Here is an 18,940-nt window from a genome sequence, read left to right as displayed (position 1 = left end):
GGTGATGATGATGATGGTGTGATGATGATGGTGATGATGATGATGATGGTGATGATGATGATGCTGATGATGATGATGGTGATGATGATGATGATGGTGATGATGATGGTGATGGTGATGGTGATGATGATGATGGTGATGATGATGATGGTGATGATGGTGATGATGATGATGATGGTGATGATGATGATGATGGTGATGATGATGATGATGATGATGATGGTGATGATGATGATGGTGATGATGATGATGATGATGATGATGATGATGATGGTGATGATGATGGTGCTGATGATGATGATGGTGATGATGATGATGGTGATGATGGTGATGATGATGATGATGATGATGATGATGATGATGATGCTGATGATGATGATGATGATGATGATGGTGATGATGATGATGCTGATGATGATGATGGTGCTGATGATGATAATGGTGATGATGATGCTGATGATGATGATGGTGCTGATGATGATGATGGTGATGATGATGATGGTGATGATGATGGTGATGATGATGGTGATGATGGTGATGATGATGATGGTGATGAAGATTATCCCACGAAAAAAGTTCAAAATAGTCCAATGTTCATTCAGCACATCGAACCTCAGATCTGTGTGTGTGTGTGTGTATCATCAGGACACAGGAAATGTAGATCTATTTTGGTAGACTCACAGGCAACACACCAATCCCATCGCTCTCTTTATCACCTTTTATTTCAACGAAGTCAAAACCCTCAAAACGTCTGTTATTTCTTTATCACCTATTGAGATTCAATCACCTACCCAGAGCTTGACTGATTCAATGGCATAGACTGCATTATATGACTTAACTGTTCATTTTGTTATATATATATATAGAAAATTCATATGGTTATATATATATATATGTGACCCAGAGCTGTAGACTGTTCATTCATATGGTTAAATATATGGCTATAGACTGTTCATTCATATGGTTATATATATATGGATATAGATGACTGTAAGACTGTTCATTCATATGGTTATATATATATATATATTATATTATATATGTATATATATGGCTATAGACTGTTCATTCATATGGTTATATATATACATGACTGTAAACTGTTCATTCATTGGGTTATATATATATATATGGCTATAGACTGTTCATTCATATGGTTATATATATATATGGCTGTAGACTGTTCATTCATATGGTTATATATATACATGACTGTAGACTGTTCATTCATTGGGTTATATATATATATGGCTGTAGACTGTTCATTCATATGGTTTTATATATATATATATAGATATTATATGGCTATAGACTGTTCATTCATATGGTTATATATATATATATATGGATATAGACTTCATTCATATGGGTTATATATATAGACATTCATATATATGACTGTAGACTGTTCATTCATATGGTTATATATATATATATGGCTATAGACTGTTCATTCATATGGTTATATATATGTATATATATGGCTATAGACTGTTCATTCATATGGTTTATATATATATATATATATATATAGACTGTAGACTGTTCATTCATATGGTTATATATATATATATGGCTATAGACTGTTCATTCATATGGTTATATATATGTATATATGGCTATGGCTATAGACTGTTCATTCATATGGTATATATATATATATATATGGCATATGGTTATATTATATATATATATATGTAGACTGTTCATTCATATGGTTATATATATATATATGGCTATAGACTGTTCATTCATATGGTTATATATATGTATATATATGGCTATAGACTGTTCATTCATATAGACTGTTATATATATATATATATATGGCTATAGACTGTTCATTCATATGGTATATATATATATATATATATATGGCTATAGACTGTTCATTCATATGGTTATATATATATATATATGGCTATATAGACTGTTCATTCATATGGTTTATATATATGGTTATATATATATATGGCTGTAGACTGTTCATTATGGTTATATATATATATATATACTATAGACTGTTCATTATGGTTATATATATATATATATATATAGACTGTTCATTCTATAGACTGTTCATTCATATGTTATATATATATTATATATATGGCTATAGACTATATTCATATGGTTATATATATATATATGGCTATAGACTGTTCATTCATATATATATGGCTGTAGATGTTCATTCATATATATATATATATATGGATATAGACTGTTCATTCATATGGTTATATATATATATATATATATATGACTGTAGACTGTTCATTCATATGGTTATATATATATATATGGCTATAGACTGTTCATTCATATGGTTATATATATATGGCTATAGACTGTTCATTCATATGGTTATATATATATATATGGCTATAGACTGTTCATTCATATGGTTATATATATATATATATATATATGGCTATAGACTGTTCATTCATATGGTTATATATATATATATATGGCTATAGACTGTTCATTCATATGGTTATATATATATATATGGCTGTAGACTGTTCATTCATATGGTTATATATATATGGCTATAGACTGTTCATTCATATGGTTATATATATATATATATATGACTGTAGACTGTTCATTCATATGGTTATATATATATATATATGGCTGTAGACTGTTCATTCATATGGTTATATATATATATATGGCTGTAGACTATTCATTCATATGGTTATATATATACATGGCTGTAGACTGTTCATTCATATGGTTATATATATATATGGCTGTAGACTGTTCATTCATATGGTTATATATATATATATATATATATATATATATATATTATGGCTGTAGACTGTTCATTCATATGGTTATATATATATATGGCTGTAGATCTGTAAATTCATATGATTATATATACATGGCTGTAGACTGTTCATTCATATGGTTATATATATATATGGCTGTAGACTGTTCATTCATATGGTTAATATATATATATATATATATGGCTGTAGACTGTACATTCATATGGTTATATATATATATATATATATATATGGCTGTAGACTGTTCATTCATATGGTTATATATGTATATATGGCTGTAGACTGTTCATTCATATGGTTATATATATATATGGCTGTAGACTGTTCATTCATATGGTTATATATATATATATATATATATATATGGCTGTAGACTGTACAGTCATATGGTTATATATATATATGACTGTAGACTGTTCATTCATATGGTTATATATATATATATATATGGCTGTAGACTGTTCATTCATATGGTTATATATATATGACTGTAGACTGTTCATTCATATGGTTATATATATATATATATGGCTGTAGACTGTTCATTCATATGGTTATATATATATATATATATATATATAGCTGTAGACTGTTCATTCATATGGTTATATATATATATATATATATAGCTGTAGACTGTTCATTCATATGGTATATATATATATATATATGGCTGTAGACTGTTCATTCATATGGTTATATATATATGGCTGTAGACTGTTCATTCATATGGTTATATATATATGACTGTAGACTGTTCATTCATATGGTTATATATATATATATGGCTGTAGACTGTTCATTCATATGGTTATATATATATATGGCTGTAGACTATTCATTCATATGGTTATATATATATACATGGCTGTAGACTGTTCATTCATATGGTTATATATATATATGGCTGTAGACTGTTCATTCATATGGTTATATATATGGTTATAGACTGTTCATTCATATGGTTATATATATATATGGCTGTAGACTGTTCATTCATATGGTCATATATATATATGGCTGTAGACTGTTCATTCATATGGTTATATATATATATATATATATGGCTGTAGACTGTTCATTCATATGGTTATATATATATATATATATGGCTGTAGACTGTTCATTCATATGGTTATATATATATGGCTGTAGACTGTTCATTCATATGGTTAAATATATATATATATATATATGGCTGTAGACTGTACATTCATATGGTTATATATATATATATATGGCTGTAGACTGTTCATTCATATGGTTATATATATATATATATGGCTGTAGACTGTTCATTCATATGGTTATATATATATATGGCTGTAGACTGTTCATTCATATGGTTATATATATATATATATGGCTGTAGACTGTACAGTCATATGGTTATATATATATATGACTGTTCATTCATATGGTATATATATATACTGTAGACTTCATTCATATGGTTATTATATATATATATATATATATATATGGCTGTAGACTGTACATTCATATGGTTATATATATATATATGACTGTAGACTGTTCATTCATGTGATTATATATATGGCTGTAGACTGTTCATTCATATGGTTATATATATATATATATGGCTGTAGACTGTTCATTCATATGGTTATATATATATAGCTGTAGACTGTTCATTCATATGGTTATATATATATATATGGCTGTAGACTGTTCATTCATATGGTTATATATATATATATATAGACTGTTCATTCATGTGATTATATATATATAGACTGCTGGCTGTAGACTGTTCATTCATATGGTTATATATATATATATAGCTGTAGACTGTACATTCATATATATATATATAGCTGTAGACTGTTCATTCATATGGTTATATATATATATATATATGACTGTAGACTGTTCATTCATATGGTAGACTGTTATATGGTTATATATATATATATGGCTGTAGACTGTTCATTCATATGGTTATATATATATATATATATGGACTGTTCATTCATAGACTGTTCATTCATATGGCTGTAGACTGTTCATTATATATATATATATATATATGGCTGTAGACTGTTCATTCATATGGTTATATATATATATATATGGCTGTAGACTGTTCATTCATATGGTTATATATATGGCTATAGACTGTTTATTCATGTGATTATATATGTGTGTCAGGTGGGCTGATGTTGATTGGACCATGAGAGCCATGTACCTGTTCCTTCCCAGAGGGTGTCTCAGTCCAGAGCAGTCTGTACCCCAGCAGGGGCCCGTTGGCGTAGCCTGGGGCATCCCAGGAGGCCTGGATGGAGGTGGGAGAGATGGAGCCTACCTGGAGGTTCTCCACCGGCCCGGGGACCTGCACTGCTGGAACAGGAACACACGAACGAAACACACACACACACACACACAACACACACACACACACACACACACACACATCCGAAGCTATTTCCTGTTTGTTTTTGACTATTTAACCTGAAAACAATGACATTAAGTTACTTAAAGGTCCAATGCAGCCATTTTGATCTCAAAATCAAATCATATCTGGGTAACAATTAAGTAAATTCACTGTGATTGTTTTCAATTAAAATGGTCAAAAATAAACAAAAACAGCTTCTTAATAACAAAGAACAATTTTTCAAGCCATAATTCCTCTAGGACTGTCTGGGAGTGGTCTGAACGGGGGGGGGGGGGGGGGTTTACAGTTAAAAGTTTTTACAGTTAAAAGGCATTAACATAATTTTCATAATTTCCCAGTATTATTCCAGAGTCATAGCGTTTAACTACATATAAAAAAACAGGTGAATCACGTTTTTGACTGCACTGGGTCTTTAATGATTACCCAGAAACGATTTGATATTGAGATAATAATAATATTTTAATTTTTTTTAAACAGCTTCAATTGGGGACCTTTAAAGGTATTAAAAGGTTTTAATAGGAAAGCGTGATTTAAAAAAAGGTGAGCCGCAGATTTTTAAATGGTATGTTTTCCACCTCCACAAGGTTTTATAGAACAATGTAATCTGGCAGACTGGACAGATGAGGGCCCAGTGAGAGGAGAGCTAAGGAAGGAACAGGGGAGATTGGAATCAGCTTCCACACGCTGTAATACCACCTTGTATACTGCTGCTTCAGACCGGGCAGAGAAAAGGGGAAAAAAAAAACAAGTGGGATAGAGAGGGACAAAGAAAGAGAGTGAAATAATTCAATTACACTCCCATGTGCCCTAAAAACACCCCAAATCCGCTGGCAAATCCGTCTTTGCTTCGGCAGGGTTTTACTATTCTCCTTATATAGAATAATCTATAGCTGATCTCTGCTCAGAATCATGGAGTAAAGATAGAGATTATTTTGTGAGAGTGTACTGGTACATCACGGTGTGTGTGTGTAGATGTGTGTGTGTGTGTGAGACTACTGGTGTACTAGTGTGATACTGTATTTGGAGCAGCAGATGAGGAATGTCATGTTCCCGTGCTCTCCCTTCTACCCTGCAGGGGGAAGGGGGAGGGACGGGGGGAGGGGGGGACGGGGGGGGAGGACGGGGGGACGGGGGGTGGGCGGGGGACGGGGGGAGGGGGGGGTGGGCGGGTGGACGGGGGGGAGGACGGGGGGACGGGGGGGGACGGGGGGAGGGGGGACGGGGGACGGGGGGGTGGGGGGGGACAGGGGGAGGACGGGGGGAGGGGGGACGGGGGGACAGGGGGTGGGGGGGGACAGGGGGAGGACGGGGGGAGGGGGGGACGGAACATAATTACAAATCATTTGTAGACTGCAAATTGACAGCAAGAATCAAGAATCATGGGTTACCTTCAGCCTGGTACCAGGCTGAAGGTAACCCAGTACCAGGCTGAAGGTAACCCAGTACCAGGCTGAAGGTAACCCAGCCCGGTACTGGGTTACCTTCAGCCCGGTACTGGGTTACCTTCAGACGAGTCCCATGAAGCTTTTGTGCCTCGTAGAGCAAAACAACCGAACCAACGAATGTTCGCTAACGTATCCTCTGTAGATATTGGTTTGTAGCTGCAACGGTTCGGTCTGGTTTGTGAGAAGACCTCTTTAAAAAAATGTGGACGTCCACGACAGTAGGTTCAGATGACTGCCGGTCAGCATGTGGGTGTCGTAAGAGAGCAAAACAATAAGCGCACAACTTTATACTGGTAGAACGGGGGGATTGAGCTGCAGTGAAACTGCACAGATTACTTGGTGTTCATCTCCTGCATTGGAAAACCAGGTCATTACTGGTTTTGTCGGAGCGGTGGGTCCTTCACCTTCACCTCTGGTTGGGTTTTGTGACTAGGCTGTCCTGTATGAATTAGTTGTGTACCTCCACAATCCCACTACCTCAACCCAATTGAGAAGGTTTGATCTGAGTCAGACCGCAAGAGTGAAGGAAAAGCAGCCAGGTGGCATTCCAGGTAAAGCTGGTTGAGAGAATGCCAAGTGTGCGCAAAAGCTGTCATCAAGGCAAAGGGTGGCTACTTGAAGAATCTCAAATCTAAAATGTATTTTTATTTGTTTAACACTTTTTTTGGTTACTACATGATTCCATATTGTGTTATTTCATAGTTTTGATGTCTTCACTATTATTCTACAATGTAGAAAATAGTACAAATAAAGAAAATCCCTTGAATGAGTTGGTGGGTCCAAACCTTTAACGGATAGTGTATATATACATTTATACTCCTGACTACGACATTGCTCATCCTAATATTTATATATTTATTAATTCCATTCTTTTACTTTTAGATTTGTGTGCATTGTTGTGAACTGTTAGATACTACTGCACTGTTGGTGCTAAGGAACACAAGCATTTAGTTAGATACTACTGCACTGTTGGTGCTAAGGAACACAAGCATTTAGTTAGATACTACTGCACTGTTGGTGCTAAGGAACACAAGCATTTAGTTAGATACTACTGCACTGTTGGTGCTAAGGAACACAAGCATTTAGTTAGATACTACTGCACTGTTGGCGCTAAGGAACACAAGCATTTAGTTAGATACTACTGCACTGTTGGTGCTAAGGAACACAAGCATTTAGTTAGATACTACTGCACTGTTGGTGCTAGGAACACAAGCATTTAGTTGATACTACACTGTTGGTGCTAAGGAACACAAGCATTTAGTTAGATACTACTGCACTGTTGGTGCTAAGGAACACAAGCATTTAGTTAGATACTACTGCACTGTTGGTGCTAAGGAACACAAGCATTTAGTTAGATACTACTGCACTGTTGGTGCTAAGGAACACAAGCATTTAGTTAGATACTACTGCACTGTTGGTGCTAAGGAACACAAGCATTTAGTTAGATACTACTGCACTGTTGGTGCTAAGGAACACAAGCATTTAGTTAGATACTACTGCACTGTTGGTGCTAAGGAACACAAGCATTTAGTTAGATACTACTGCACTGTTGGTGCTAAGGAACACAAGCATTTAGTTAGATACTACTGCACTGTTGGTGCTAAGGAACACAAGCATTTAGTTAGATACTACTGCACTGTTGGTGCTAAGGAACACAAGCATTTAGTTAGATACTACTGCACTGCACTAGATACTTGGTGCTAAGGAACACAAGCATTTAGTTAGATACTACTACTGTTGGTGCACAAGCATTTAGTTAGATACTACTGGTGCTAAGGAACACAAGCATTTAGTTAGATACTACTGCAGAACACAAGCATTTAGTTAGATACTACTGCACTGTTGGAGCTAAGGAACACAAGCATTTAGTTAGATACTACTGCACTGTTGGCGCTAAGGAACACAAGCATTTAGTTAGATACTACTGCACTGTTGGCGCTAAGGAACACAAGCATTTAGTTAGATACTACTGCACTGTTGGTGCTAAGGAACACAAGCATTTAGTTAGATACTACTGCACTGTTGGTGCTAAGGAACACAAGCATTTAGTTAGATACTACTGCACTGTTGGTGCTAAGGAACACAAGCATTTAGTTAGATACTACTGCACTGTTGGTGCTAAGGAACACAAGCATTTCACTACACCCACAATAACATCTGATAAATATGTGTATTCGACCAACACAATTTGATTTGGTTTGTGTGTTGACTATGGACTGGGCAATGCTCTGGCTATGTGAAGTTTTGTCAGTATGACTTATACTTGGAGCCTATGTGGGACGAGGCTGTATTTCTGCTCCGGGTGAGAATACTGAGCAGGGCTCAACTAGACTTACACTCAGGCGGCGTGGTGAGTTTGAGTGTCTCGGATCTCTCTCCGGGCCCGTTGTCGTTGTAGGCCACCACTCTGAAGGAGTAGGTCTCCTCTGGCTTCAGGTTACTGACAGTCATCTGGAGGGTCTCTGGCTCCGACACGTTCACAGACCTCTCCCTGAAACAACAACAGACACGTTCACAGACCTCTCCCTGAAACAACAACAGACACATTCACAGACCTCTCCCTGAAACAACAACAGACACATTCACAGACCTCTCCCTGTAACAGCAACAGACACGTTCACAGACCTCTCCCTGAAACAACAACAGACACATTCACAGACCTCTCCCTGAAACAACAACAGACACAGTTAAAGAATACTCCCTTTAATTTAACACAGTCATAGAGACTGCTTCCTCAAACAACAACAGACAGATAGACAGAGGAAGCACCGGAACTGCACAGACACACACAGACACACACACACACACACACACACACACACACACACACACACACACACACACACACACACACACACACACACACACACACACATACACACACACACACACACACACACACACACACACATACACACACACACACACACACACACACACACACACACACACACACACACACACACACACACACACACACACACACACACACACACACACACACACACACACACACACACACACACACACACACACACACAGAAACAGACTCCCAGTAAGGAGAGACAGGATCAGAAAAAAGCACTGGAAAAGGCATCAGACGTCTTTTCCAAAATACCATTCAATTCATATAATCCCTCCTGCAGAAACTGTAAAATCCCAGAGGATTTCAGCACCTCTTCATCCCCATTCAAATCTCACTGACTAGATGGGCATGGGACCTGAGATGGATTTAAAAATATATATATATACTATTTTAAGTGATGATCAGTGACTGCTCTGTCAATATTGCTCTCCCAGGTCCTGCCCCCCAGCACCCTTTATCCAGCAACTTGAGGGAGGTCTGTGAAATGCTCAGTCTGCTCTGCTCTCACGTGGTTGGCCAGGGGCCTTGGCAAAGTCTCACAAATAGCTGGCAGATGATTAAGTTTCTTAATTGAATGAGCTGAAAACCCCTTATGACTTTAAATCTCCGAGGTGACTTGGGCTATTGCACCTAAACGTGCGTTTGGGTTCGGGACTCGTGTCCTGACATTCTGGTTGTCTAGGAAACATGGTTAAACGATTTGTCTCTGATGAAGACATTGGGGTAAATTATTATTTATAGTGGAAGAAGTTGCATATGATCTTATTGAACCTTGTCCCATAGTGTGTAATAGAGATACGAATCAGCAAAATAGTCATCCCAGTTTAATTAAGTAGAGACATTTTAAAAAGTTGTCTCCTCATCAATTTTTACTGTGTTTTAGCCACTGTATCCTCGTGACCCTCGTGGCTCTAGAAATGTTCTCCTCCATATTTAATCCTTTGGCAGATAAACACGCCCCTTTTAAACAATTCAGAGTCAAAGATAGATCTGCCTCTTGATTTTGTTCGGAGCTTCATTCAGATGAGAAATCCGGCCTGGGCCAAAGTAAGGAACCCTGACACTGTCGTGGACTGGCAATCGATCAGGAAACTGAGAAACAGATTTCTACATTTCTAAGTTCTACATCTGATTTTGTTGGTGATCCTTCTCGAATTTCGATAAACAGTAAATGCACTGAAGCATTTCTCTTATTCCCCCGAAGTGAGATCTGTTTGTTTATGTCACGTACGTTAATACATGTTTTCATTTAGAAAAACATTTGACTAAAAGTTCCACTGTACCGAACATCATTACTAAACTTTAGACATGTGAGTTACCACATCCTTGGCCCAGGGAGGTTTTAACACTGGAAATTCCTTTGGTCTCTCCTGAGTAAATCAGCTTTTAGTTTTCCTGCACCTTGTTTGTGTGGAACAATCTTCAAGAGTATTTTACCGTACCTGTTGACCGTGTAGTATTTAACCTGCTGACCGTGTAGTATTTAACCTGTTGACCGTGTGGTATTTAACCCTGCTGACCGTGTAGTATTTGACCGTGTAGTATTTAACCTGCTGACCGTGTAGTATTTAACCTGTTGACCGTGTGGTATTTAACCTGCTGACCGTGTAGTATTTAACCTGTTGACCGTGTAGTATTTAACCTGCTGACCGTGTAGTATTTAACCTGTTGACCGTGTGGTATTTAACCTGTTGACCGTGTAGTATGTAACCTGTTGACCGTGTAGTATTTAACCTGCTGACCGTGTAGTATTTAACCTGTTGACCGTGTGGTATTTAACCTGCTGACCGTGTAGTATTTAACCTGTTGACCGTGTGGTATTTAACCTGCTGACCTGTTGTATTTAACCGTGGTAGTATTTAACCTGCTGACTGACTGTGTAGTATTTAACCTGTTGACCGTAGTATTTAAGTATTTAACCTGTTGACCGTGTAGTATTTAACCTGCTGACCGTAGTATTTAACCTGTTGTATTTAACCGTGTGGTATTTAACCTGCTGACCGTGTAGTATTTAACCTGTTGACCGTGTAGTATTTAACCTGTTGACCGTGTAGTATTTAACCTGCTGACCGTGTAGTATTTAACCTGTTGACCGTGTGGTATTTAACCTGCTGACCGTGTAGTATTTAACCTGTTGACTGTGTAGTATTTAACCTGTTGACTGTGTGGTATGTAACCTGCTGACTGTGTAGTATTTAACCTGCTGACCGTGTAGTATTTAACCTGTTGACTGTGTGGTATGTAACCTGTTGACCGTGTGGTATTTAACCTGTTGACCGTGTAGTATTTAACCTGCTGACCGTGTAGTATTTAACCTGCTGACCGTGTAGTATTTAACCTGCTGACCGTGTAGTATTTAACCTGTATTTAACCTGCTGACCGTGTAGTATTTAACCCTGACCTGCTGACCGTGGTATTTAACCTGCTGACCGTGTAGTATTTAACCTGCGTGTAGTGTTAACCGCTGTAGTATTTAACCTGTTGACCGTGTAGTATTTAACCTGTTGACCGTGTAGTATTTAACATGTTGACCGTAGTAGTTAACCTGCTGACCGTGTAGTATTTAACCTGTTGACTGTGTAGTATTTAACCCTGACCGTGTGGTATTTAACCTGCTGACCGTGGTATTTAACCTGTTGACTGTGTAGTATTTAACCCTGACTGTATTTAACCTGTTGACTGTGTAGTATTTTACCTGTTGACCGTAGTAATTAACCTGCTGACCGTGTAGTGCTGAGTATTTAACCTGTTGACCGTAGTATTTAACCTGCTGACCGTGTGGTATTTAACCCTGACCGTGTATTTAACCGTGTAGTATTTAACCTGTTGACCGTGTAGTATTTAACCTGCTGACCGTGTAGTATTTAACCTGTTGACCTGTTGTGTAGTATTTAACCGCTGACCGTAGTATTTAACCTGTTGACCGTGTAGTATTTAACCGTAGTATTTAACCTGCTGACCGTGTGGTATTTAACCTGACCTGACCGTGTGTAGTATTTAACCTGTTGACCGTGTGGTATTTAACCTGCTGACCGTGTGGTATTTAACCTGTTGACCGTGTAGTATTTAACCGACGTGTGTATTTAACCTGCTGAGTATTTAACCTGCTGACCTGCTGACCGTGTGGTATTTAACCTGCTGACCGTGTAGTATTTAACCTGCTGAGTATTTAAACCTGTTGACCGTGTAGTATTTAACCTGCTGACCGTGTAGTATTTAACCTGCTGACCGTGTAGTATTTAACCTGCTGACCGTAGTATTTAGACCGTGTATTTAACCTGTTGACCGTAGTATTTAACCTGTGACCGTAGTATTTAACCTGTTGACCGTAGTATTTAACATGTTGACCGTAGTATTTAACCTGCTGACCCAGTAGTATTTAACCTGCTGACCGTGTAGTATTTAACCTGTTGACTGTGTAGTATTTAACCTGTTGACCGTGTGGTATTTAACCTGCTGACCGTATTTAACCTGCTGACCGTGTAGTATTTAACCTGTTGACCGTGTAGTATTTAACCTGCTGACCGTGTAGTATTTAACCTGTGTAGTATTTAACCTGCTTGTATTTAACCTGTGTAGTATTTAACCTGTTGACCGTGTAGTATTTAACCTGCTGACCGTGTAGTATTTAACCTGCTGACCGTGTAGTATTTAACCTGCTGACCGTAGTAGTAGTTAACCTGTTAACCTGCTGACCGTAGTATTTAACCTGCTGACCGTGTAGTATTTAACCTGCTGACCGTGTAGTATTTAACCTGCTGACCGTGTAGTGCTGAGTATTTAACCTGCTGACCGTGTAGTATTTAACCTGCTGACCGTGTAGTATTTAACCTGCTGACCGTAGTATTTAACCTGCTGACCGTGTAGTATTTAACCTGTTGACCGTGTAGTATTTAACCTGCTGACCGTAGTATTTAACCTGTTGACCGTGTAGTATTTAACCTGCTGACCGTAGTATTTAACCTGTTGACCGTAGTATTTAACCTGCTGACCGTGGTAGTATTTAACCTGCTGACCGTGTAGTATTTAACCTGCTGACCGTATTTAACCTGCTGAGTATTTAACCTGCTGACCGTGTAGTATTTAACCTGTAGTATTTAACCTGTTGACCGTGTAGTATTTAACCTGCTGACCGTAGTATTTAACCTGTTGACCGTGTGGTATTTAACTGACCGTGTAGTATTTAACCTGCTGACCGTGTAGTATTTAACCTGCTGACCGTAGTATTTAACCTGCTGACCGTGTATTTAACCTGTTGACCGTGTAGTATTTAACCTGCTGACCGTGTAGTATTTAACCTGCTGACCTGTATTTAACCGTGTAGTATTTAACCTGCTGACCGTGTAGTATTTAACCTGTGACCGTAGTATTTAACCTGCTGACCGTAGTATTTAACCTGCTGACCGTGTAGTATTTAACCTGCTGTATTTAACCTGTGACCGTAGTATTTAACCTGCTGACCGTAGTATTTAACCTGCTGTAGTATTTAACCTGTTGACCTGTATTTGACCTGCTGACCGTAGTATTTAACCTGACCTGACCGTGTAGTATTTAACCTGACCTGTAGTATTTAACCGTAGTATTTAACCTGCTGACCTAGTATTTAACCTGCTGACCGTAGTATTTAACCCTGACCGTAGTATTTAACCTGTTGACCGTGTAGTATTTAACCTGCTGACCGTGTAGTATTTAACCTGCTGACCGTAGTATTTAACCTGTTGACCGTGGTGGTTTAACCTGTGGTAGTATTTAACCTGCTGACCGTAGTATTTAACCTGTTGACCGTATTTAACCTGCTGAGTAGTTTAACCTGCTGACCTGTATTTAACCCAGTGACCGTGTAGTATTTAACCTGCTGACCGTAGTATTTAACCTGCTGACCGTGTAGTATTTAAACCTGACCGTGTGGTATTTAACCTGCTGACCGTGTAGTATTTAACCTGCTGACCGTGTAGTATTTAACCTGCTGACCGTGTAGTATTTAACCTGCTGACCGTGTAGTATTTAACCTGCTGACCGTAGTATTTAACCTGCTGACCGTGTAGTATTTAACCCTGACCGTAGTATTTAACCTGCTGACCGTAGTATTTAACCTGTTGACCGTGTAGTATTTAACCTGCTGACCGTAGTATTTAACCTGCTGACCGTGTAGTATTTAACCTGCTAGTATTTAACCTGCTGTAGTATTTAACCTGCTGACCGTGTAGTATTTAACCTGTTGACCGTAGTATTTAACCCGTGTAGTATTTAACCCTGCTAGTATTTAACCGTGTAGTATTTAACCTGCTGTAGTATTTAACCTGCTGACCGTGTAGTATTTAACCTGCTGACCGTGTAGTATTTAACCTGCTGACCGTGTAGTATTTAACCTGCTGACCGTGTATTATTTAACCTGCTGACCGTGTAGTATTTAACCTGTTGACCGTGTAGTATTTAACCTGCTGACAGTGTAGTATTTAACCTGCTGACCGTGTAGTATTTTACCGTACCTGTTGACTGTGTAGTATTTTACCGTACCTGTTGACTGTGTGGTATTTTACCGTACCTGTTGACCGTGTCTTGGGAGTAGTATATGCCGTAAGTCTGGACAGTTCCTCTGGTCTCCTGCGGGGGGCGCCAGCTGAGGCGGACAAAACGGCTGGAAACTAGGACAGGGACCACGTCACGGGGAGCAGAGGGGAGGAGGACACCTGAGCTGGGGACAACTGGTGGGGGAGGAGAGGAGTAAGTCAAAGAAGTAGGGGACTCAGGGCTAGGGACCTGAGGAGCTGGTGTTGGGCTGGCTACTGGTTCTAGTTAGGTATGTTAGTTATTTAGGAAAGAGGGAGGGAGGGAAGGAAGGGAGGAAGGGGAGGACGGGGAGGAAGAGGAGGAGGAGGAGGAGAACAGGGAAGGAGGGAGGGAGGCAGGGAGAGAAGGAGGACGAGGACGAGGGAGGGTGGGTGGGAGGGAGGGTGGGAATGAGGGAGGGTGGGTGGGAGGGAGGGAGGGAGGGAATGAATAAAACAAGAGGAGTATGGCCGATGGAATGAGAAGATGAGGAAAGAGAGGAAGAACAAGTGATAAAGAAGATCACAGACAAAATCATTATTTTCAGTAAAGAGTTAAGTTAATACAGTGAAGAAGAAGTGAATAATAGAATAGTGTCATTCAGAAGATACAGCAGCAGAGAGAGAGAGAGAGAGAGAGAGACAGAGAGAGAGAGAGAGAGAGAGAGAGACAGAGAGAGAGAGAGAGGGAGAGAGAGAGACAGAGAGAGACAGAGAGAGAGAGAGAGAGAGAGAGAGAGAGAGAGAGAGAGAGAGACAGAGAGAGAGAGAGAGAGAGAGAGAGAGAGAGAGAGAGAGAGAGAGAGAGAGAGAGAGAGACAGAGAGAGAGAGAGAGAGAGTGGGAGATGTTTACAGTTGAGTAGCTGAATGTAAATCGGTGGTAACAGCATTGTATGTAATATACTGTAACATTGTATGTAATATACTGTAACGTTGTATGTAGTATACTGTAACGTTGTATGTAATATACTGTAACGTTGTATGTAGTATACTGTAACGTTGTATGTAGTATACTGTAACGTTGTATGTAGTATGATGTAACACTGAATGTCCTGTTGACTGTCTGTTGGTGACATGATATATGGATCTGAAACCATGTATGTTCTGGAATGAGATCAGACATGTTCAGATGGACATGCCATCGTTACAGGAATGTATTGATACAGTCATGTTACTGTTTGACATCAAGGCATTTCTTATGGACAACATACACCATTGATTCATCAAAACTGGGAGATATGGAATGAAAGCTAACTATTACCATAAAGGCTAACTATAATTATAAAGGCTAACTATAACCATAAAGGCTAACTATAATTATAAAGGCTAACTATAATTATAAATGCTAACTATAATTATAAAGGCTAACTATAATTATAAAGGCTAACTATAATTATAAAGGCTAACTATAACCATAAAGGCTAACTATAATTATAAAGGCTAACTATAACCATAAAGGCTAACTATAACCAAAAAGGCTAACTATAACCATAAAGGCTAACTATAATTATAAAGGCTAACTATAATTATAAAGGCTAAATATAACCATAAAGGCTAACTATAACCATAAAGGCTAACTATAACCATAAAGGCTAACTATAATTATAAAGGCTAACTATAACAATAAAGGCTAACTATAATTATAAAGGCTAACTATAATTATAAATGCTAACTATAATTATAAAGGCTAACTATAATTATAAAGACTAACTATAATTATAAAGGCTAACTATTTGTCACGCCTTGGTCATAGTGTTTTTTGTTTTCGTTATATATTTGGTCTGGCCAGGGTGTGACATGGGTTTATGTATTGTATTTTCGTATTGGGGTTTGTCGTATTTGGGATCGCGGCTGAGTAGGGGTGTTGTATAGGCTTGGCTGCCTGAGGCGGTTCCCAATCAGAGTCAGGTGATTCTTGTTGTCTCTGATGGGGAACCGTATTTAGGTAGCCTGGGTTTCACTGTGTATTTCGTGGGTGATTGTTCCTGTCTCCGTGTAGTGTTCACCAGATAGGCTGTAGTAGGTTTCACGTTCCGTTTTGTTGTTTTGCATGTGTATAGTTTTTTCATGTATCGCGATCCTTCATTAAAGATCATGAATAACCACCACGCTGCATTTCGGTCCTCTCTTTCAACAAACGAAGAACGCCGTTACACTATTACCATAAAGGCTAACTATAATTATAAAGGCTAACTATAATTATAAAGGCTAACTATAATTATAAATAAGGCTAACTATAATTATAAAGGCTAACTATAATTATAAAGACTAACTATATATTTACAAAGACTAACTATATTTATAAAGACTAACTATAACAATAAAGGCTAACTATAATTATAAAGGCTAACTATAACCATAAAGGCTAACTATAATTATAAAGGCTAACTATAACCATAAAGGCTAACTATAACCATAAAGGCTAACTATAACCATAAAGGCTAACTATAATTATAAAGGCTAACTATAACCATAAAGGCTAACTATAATTATAAAGGCTAACTATAACCATAAAGGCTAACTATAACCATAAAGGCTAACTATGATTATAAAGGCTAACTATAATTATAAAGACTAACTATAACCATAAAGGCTAACTATAATTATAAAGGCTAACTATAATTATAAAGGCTAACTATAATTATAAAGGCTAACTATAACCATAAAGGCTAACTATAATTATAAAGACTAACTATAACCATAAAGGCTAACTATAATTATAAAGGCTAATTATAACCATAAAGGCTAACTATGATTATAAAAGCTAACTATAATTGTAAAGGCTAACTATAACCATAAAGGCTAACTATAATTATAAAGGCTAACTATAACAATAAAGGCTAACTATTACCATAAAGGCTAACTATAATTATAAAGGCTAACTATAACAATAAAGGCTAACTATAACCATAAAGGCTAACTATAATTATACAGGCTAACTATAATTATAAAGGCTAACTATAACCATAAAGGCTAACTATAATTATAAAGGCTAACTATAATTATAAAGGCTAACTATAATTATAAAGGCTAACTATAACCATAAAGGCTACCTATAAATATAAAGGCTAACTATAATTATAAAGGCTAACTATAACCATAAAGGCTAACTATAATTATAAAGGCTAACTATAATTACAAAGGCTAACTATAATTATAAAGGCTAACTATAATTATAAAGGCTAACTATAACCATAAAGGCTAACTAAAACCATAAAGGCTAACTATAATTATAAAGGCTAACTATTACCATAAAGGCTAACTATAATTATAAAGGCTAACTATAATTATAAAGGCTAACTATAACCATAAAGGCTAACTAAAACCATAAAGGCTAACTATAATTATAAAGGCTAACTATAATTATAAAGACTAACTATAATTATAAAGGCTAACTATTACCATAAAGACTAACTATAATTATAAAGGCTAACTATAATTATAAAGGCTAACTATTACCATAAAGACTAACTATAATTATAAAGGCTAACTATAATTATAAAGGCTAACTATAATTATAAAGGCTAACTATATTTACAAAGACTAACTATATTTACAAAGACTAACTATATTTATAAAGACTAACTATAACAATAAAGGCTAACTATAATTATAAAGGCTAACTATAACCATAAAGGCTAACTATAATTATAAAGGCTAACTATAACCATAAAGGCTAACTATAACCATAAAGGCTAACTATAACCATAAAGGCTAACTATAACCATAAAGGCTAACTATAATTATAAAGGCTAACTATAACCATAAAGGCTAACTATAATTATAAAGGCTAACTATAACCATAAAGGCTAACTATAACCATAAAGGCTAACTATGATTATAAAGGCTAACTATA

The 18,940-nt window shown here is 37.0% G+C and overlaps 1 protein-coding gene across 1 annotated transcript in view; it reads right to left on the bottom strand.

The window, feature by feature from the left end:
* Nucleotides 1-18,940, bottom strand: part of LOC115125630 (netrin receptor DCC-like) — a 454,667-nt gene that overhangs the window by 13,737 nt on the left and 421,990 nt on the right. The window contains exons 10-12 of the mRNA XM_065017122.1: nucleotides 15,080-15,239; nucleotides 9,005-9,159; nucleotides 5,017-5,165 (exon numbers count right to left, since the gene is read on the bottom strand). Coding sequence (XP_064873194.1) covers nucleotides 5,017-5,165; nucleotides 9,005-9,159; nucleotides 15,080-15,239 — 464 coding nt within the window. The remainder of the gene's footprint in view (nucleotides 1-5,016; nucleotides 5,166-9,004; nucleotides 9,160-15,079; nucleotides 15,240-18,940) is intronic.

This window comes from Oncorhynchus nerka, linkage group LG4, assembly GCF_034236695.1.
Source record: "Oncorhynchus nerka isolate Pitt River linkage group LG4, Oner_Uvic_2.0, whole genome shotgun sequence".
Classification (NCBI taxonomy): Eukaryota; Metazoa; Chordata; class Actinopteri; order Salmoniformes; family Salmonidae; genus Oncorhynchus; species Oncorhynchus nerka.
The sequence above is the reverse complement of the archived record's forward strand: the minus strand, read 5'-3'. Positions and strand labels throughout refer to the sequence as shown.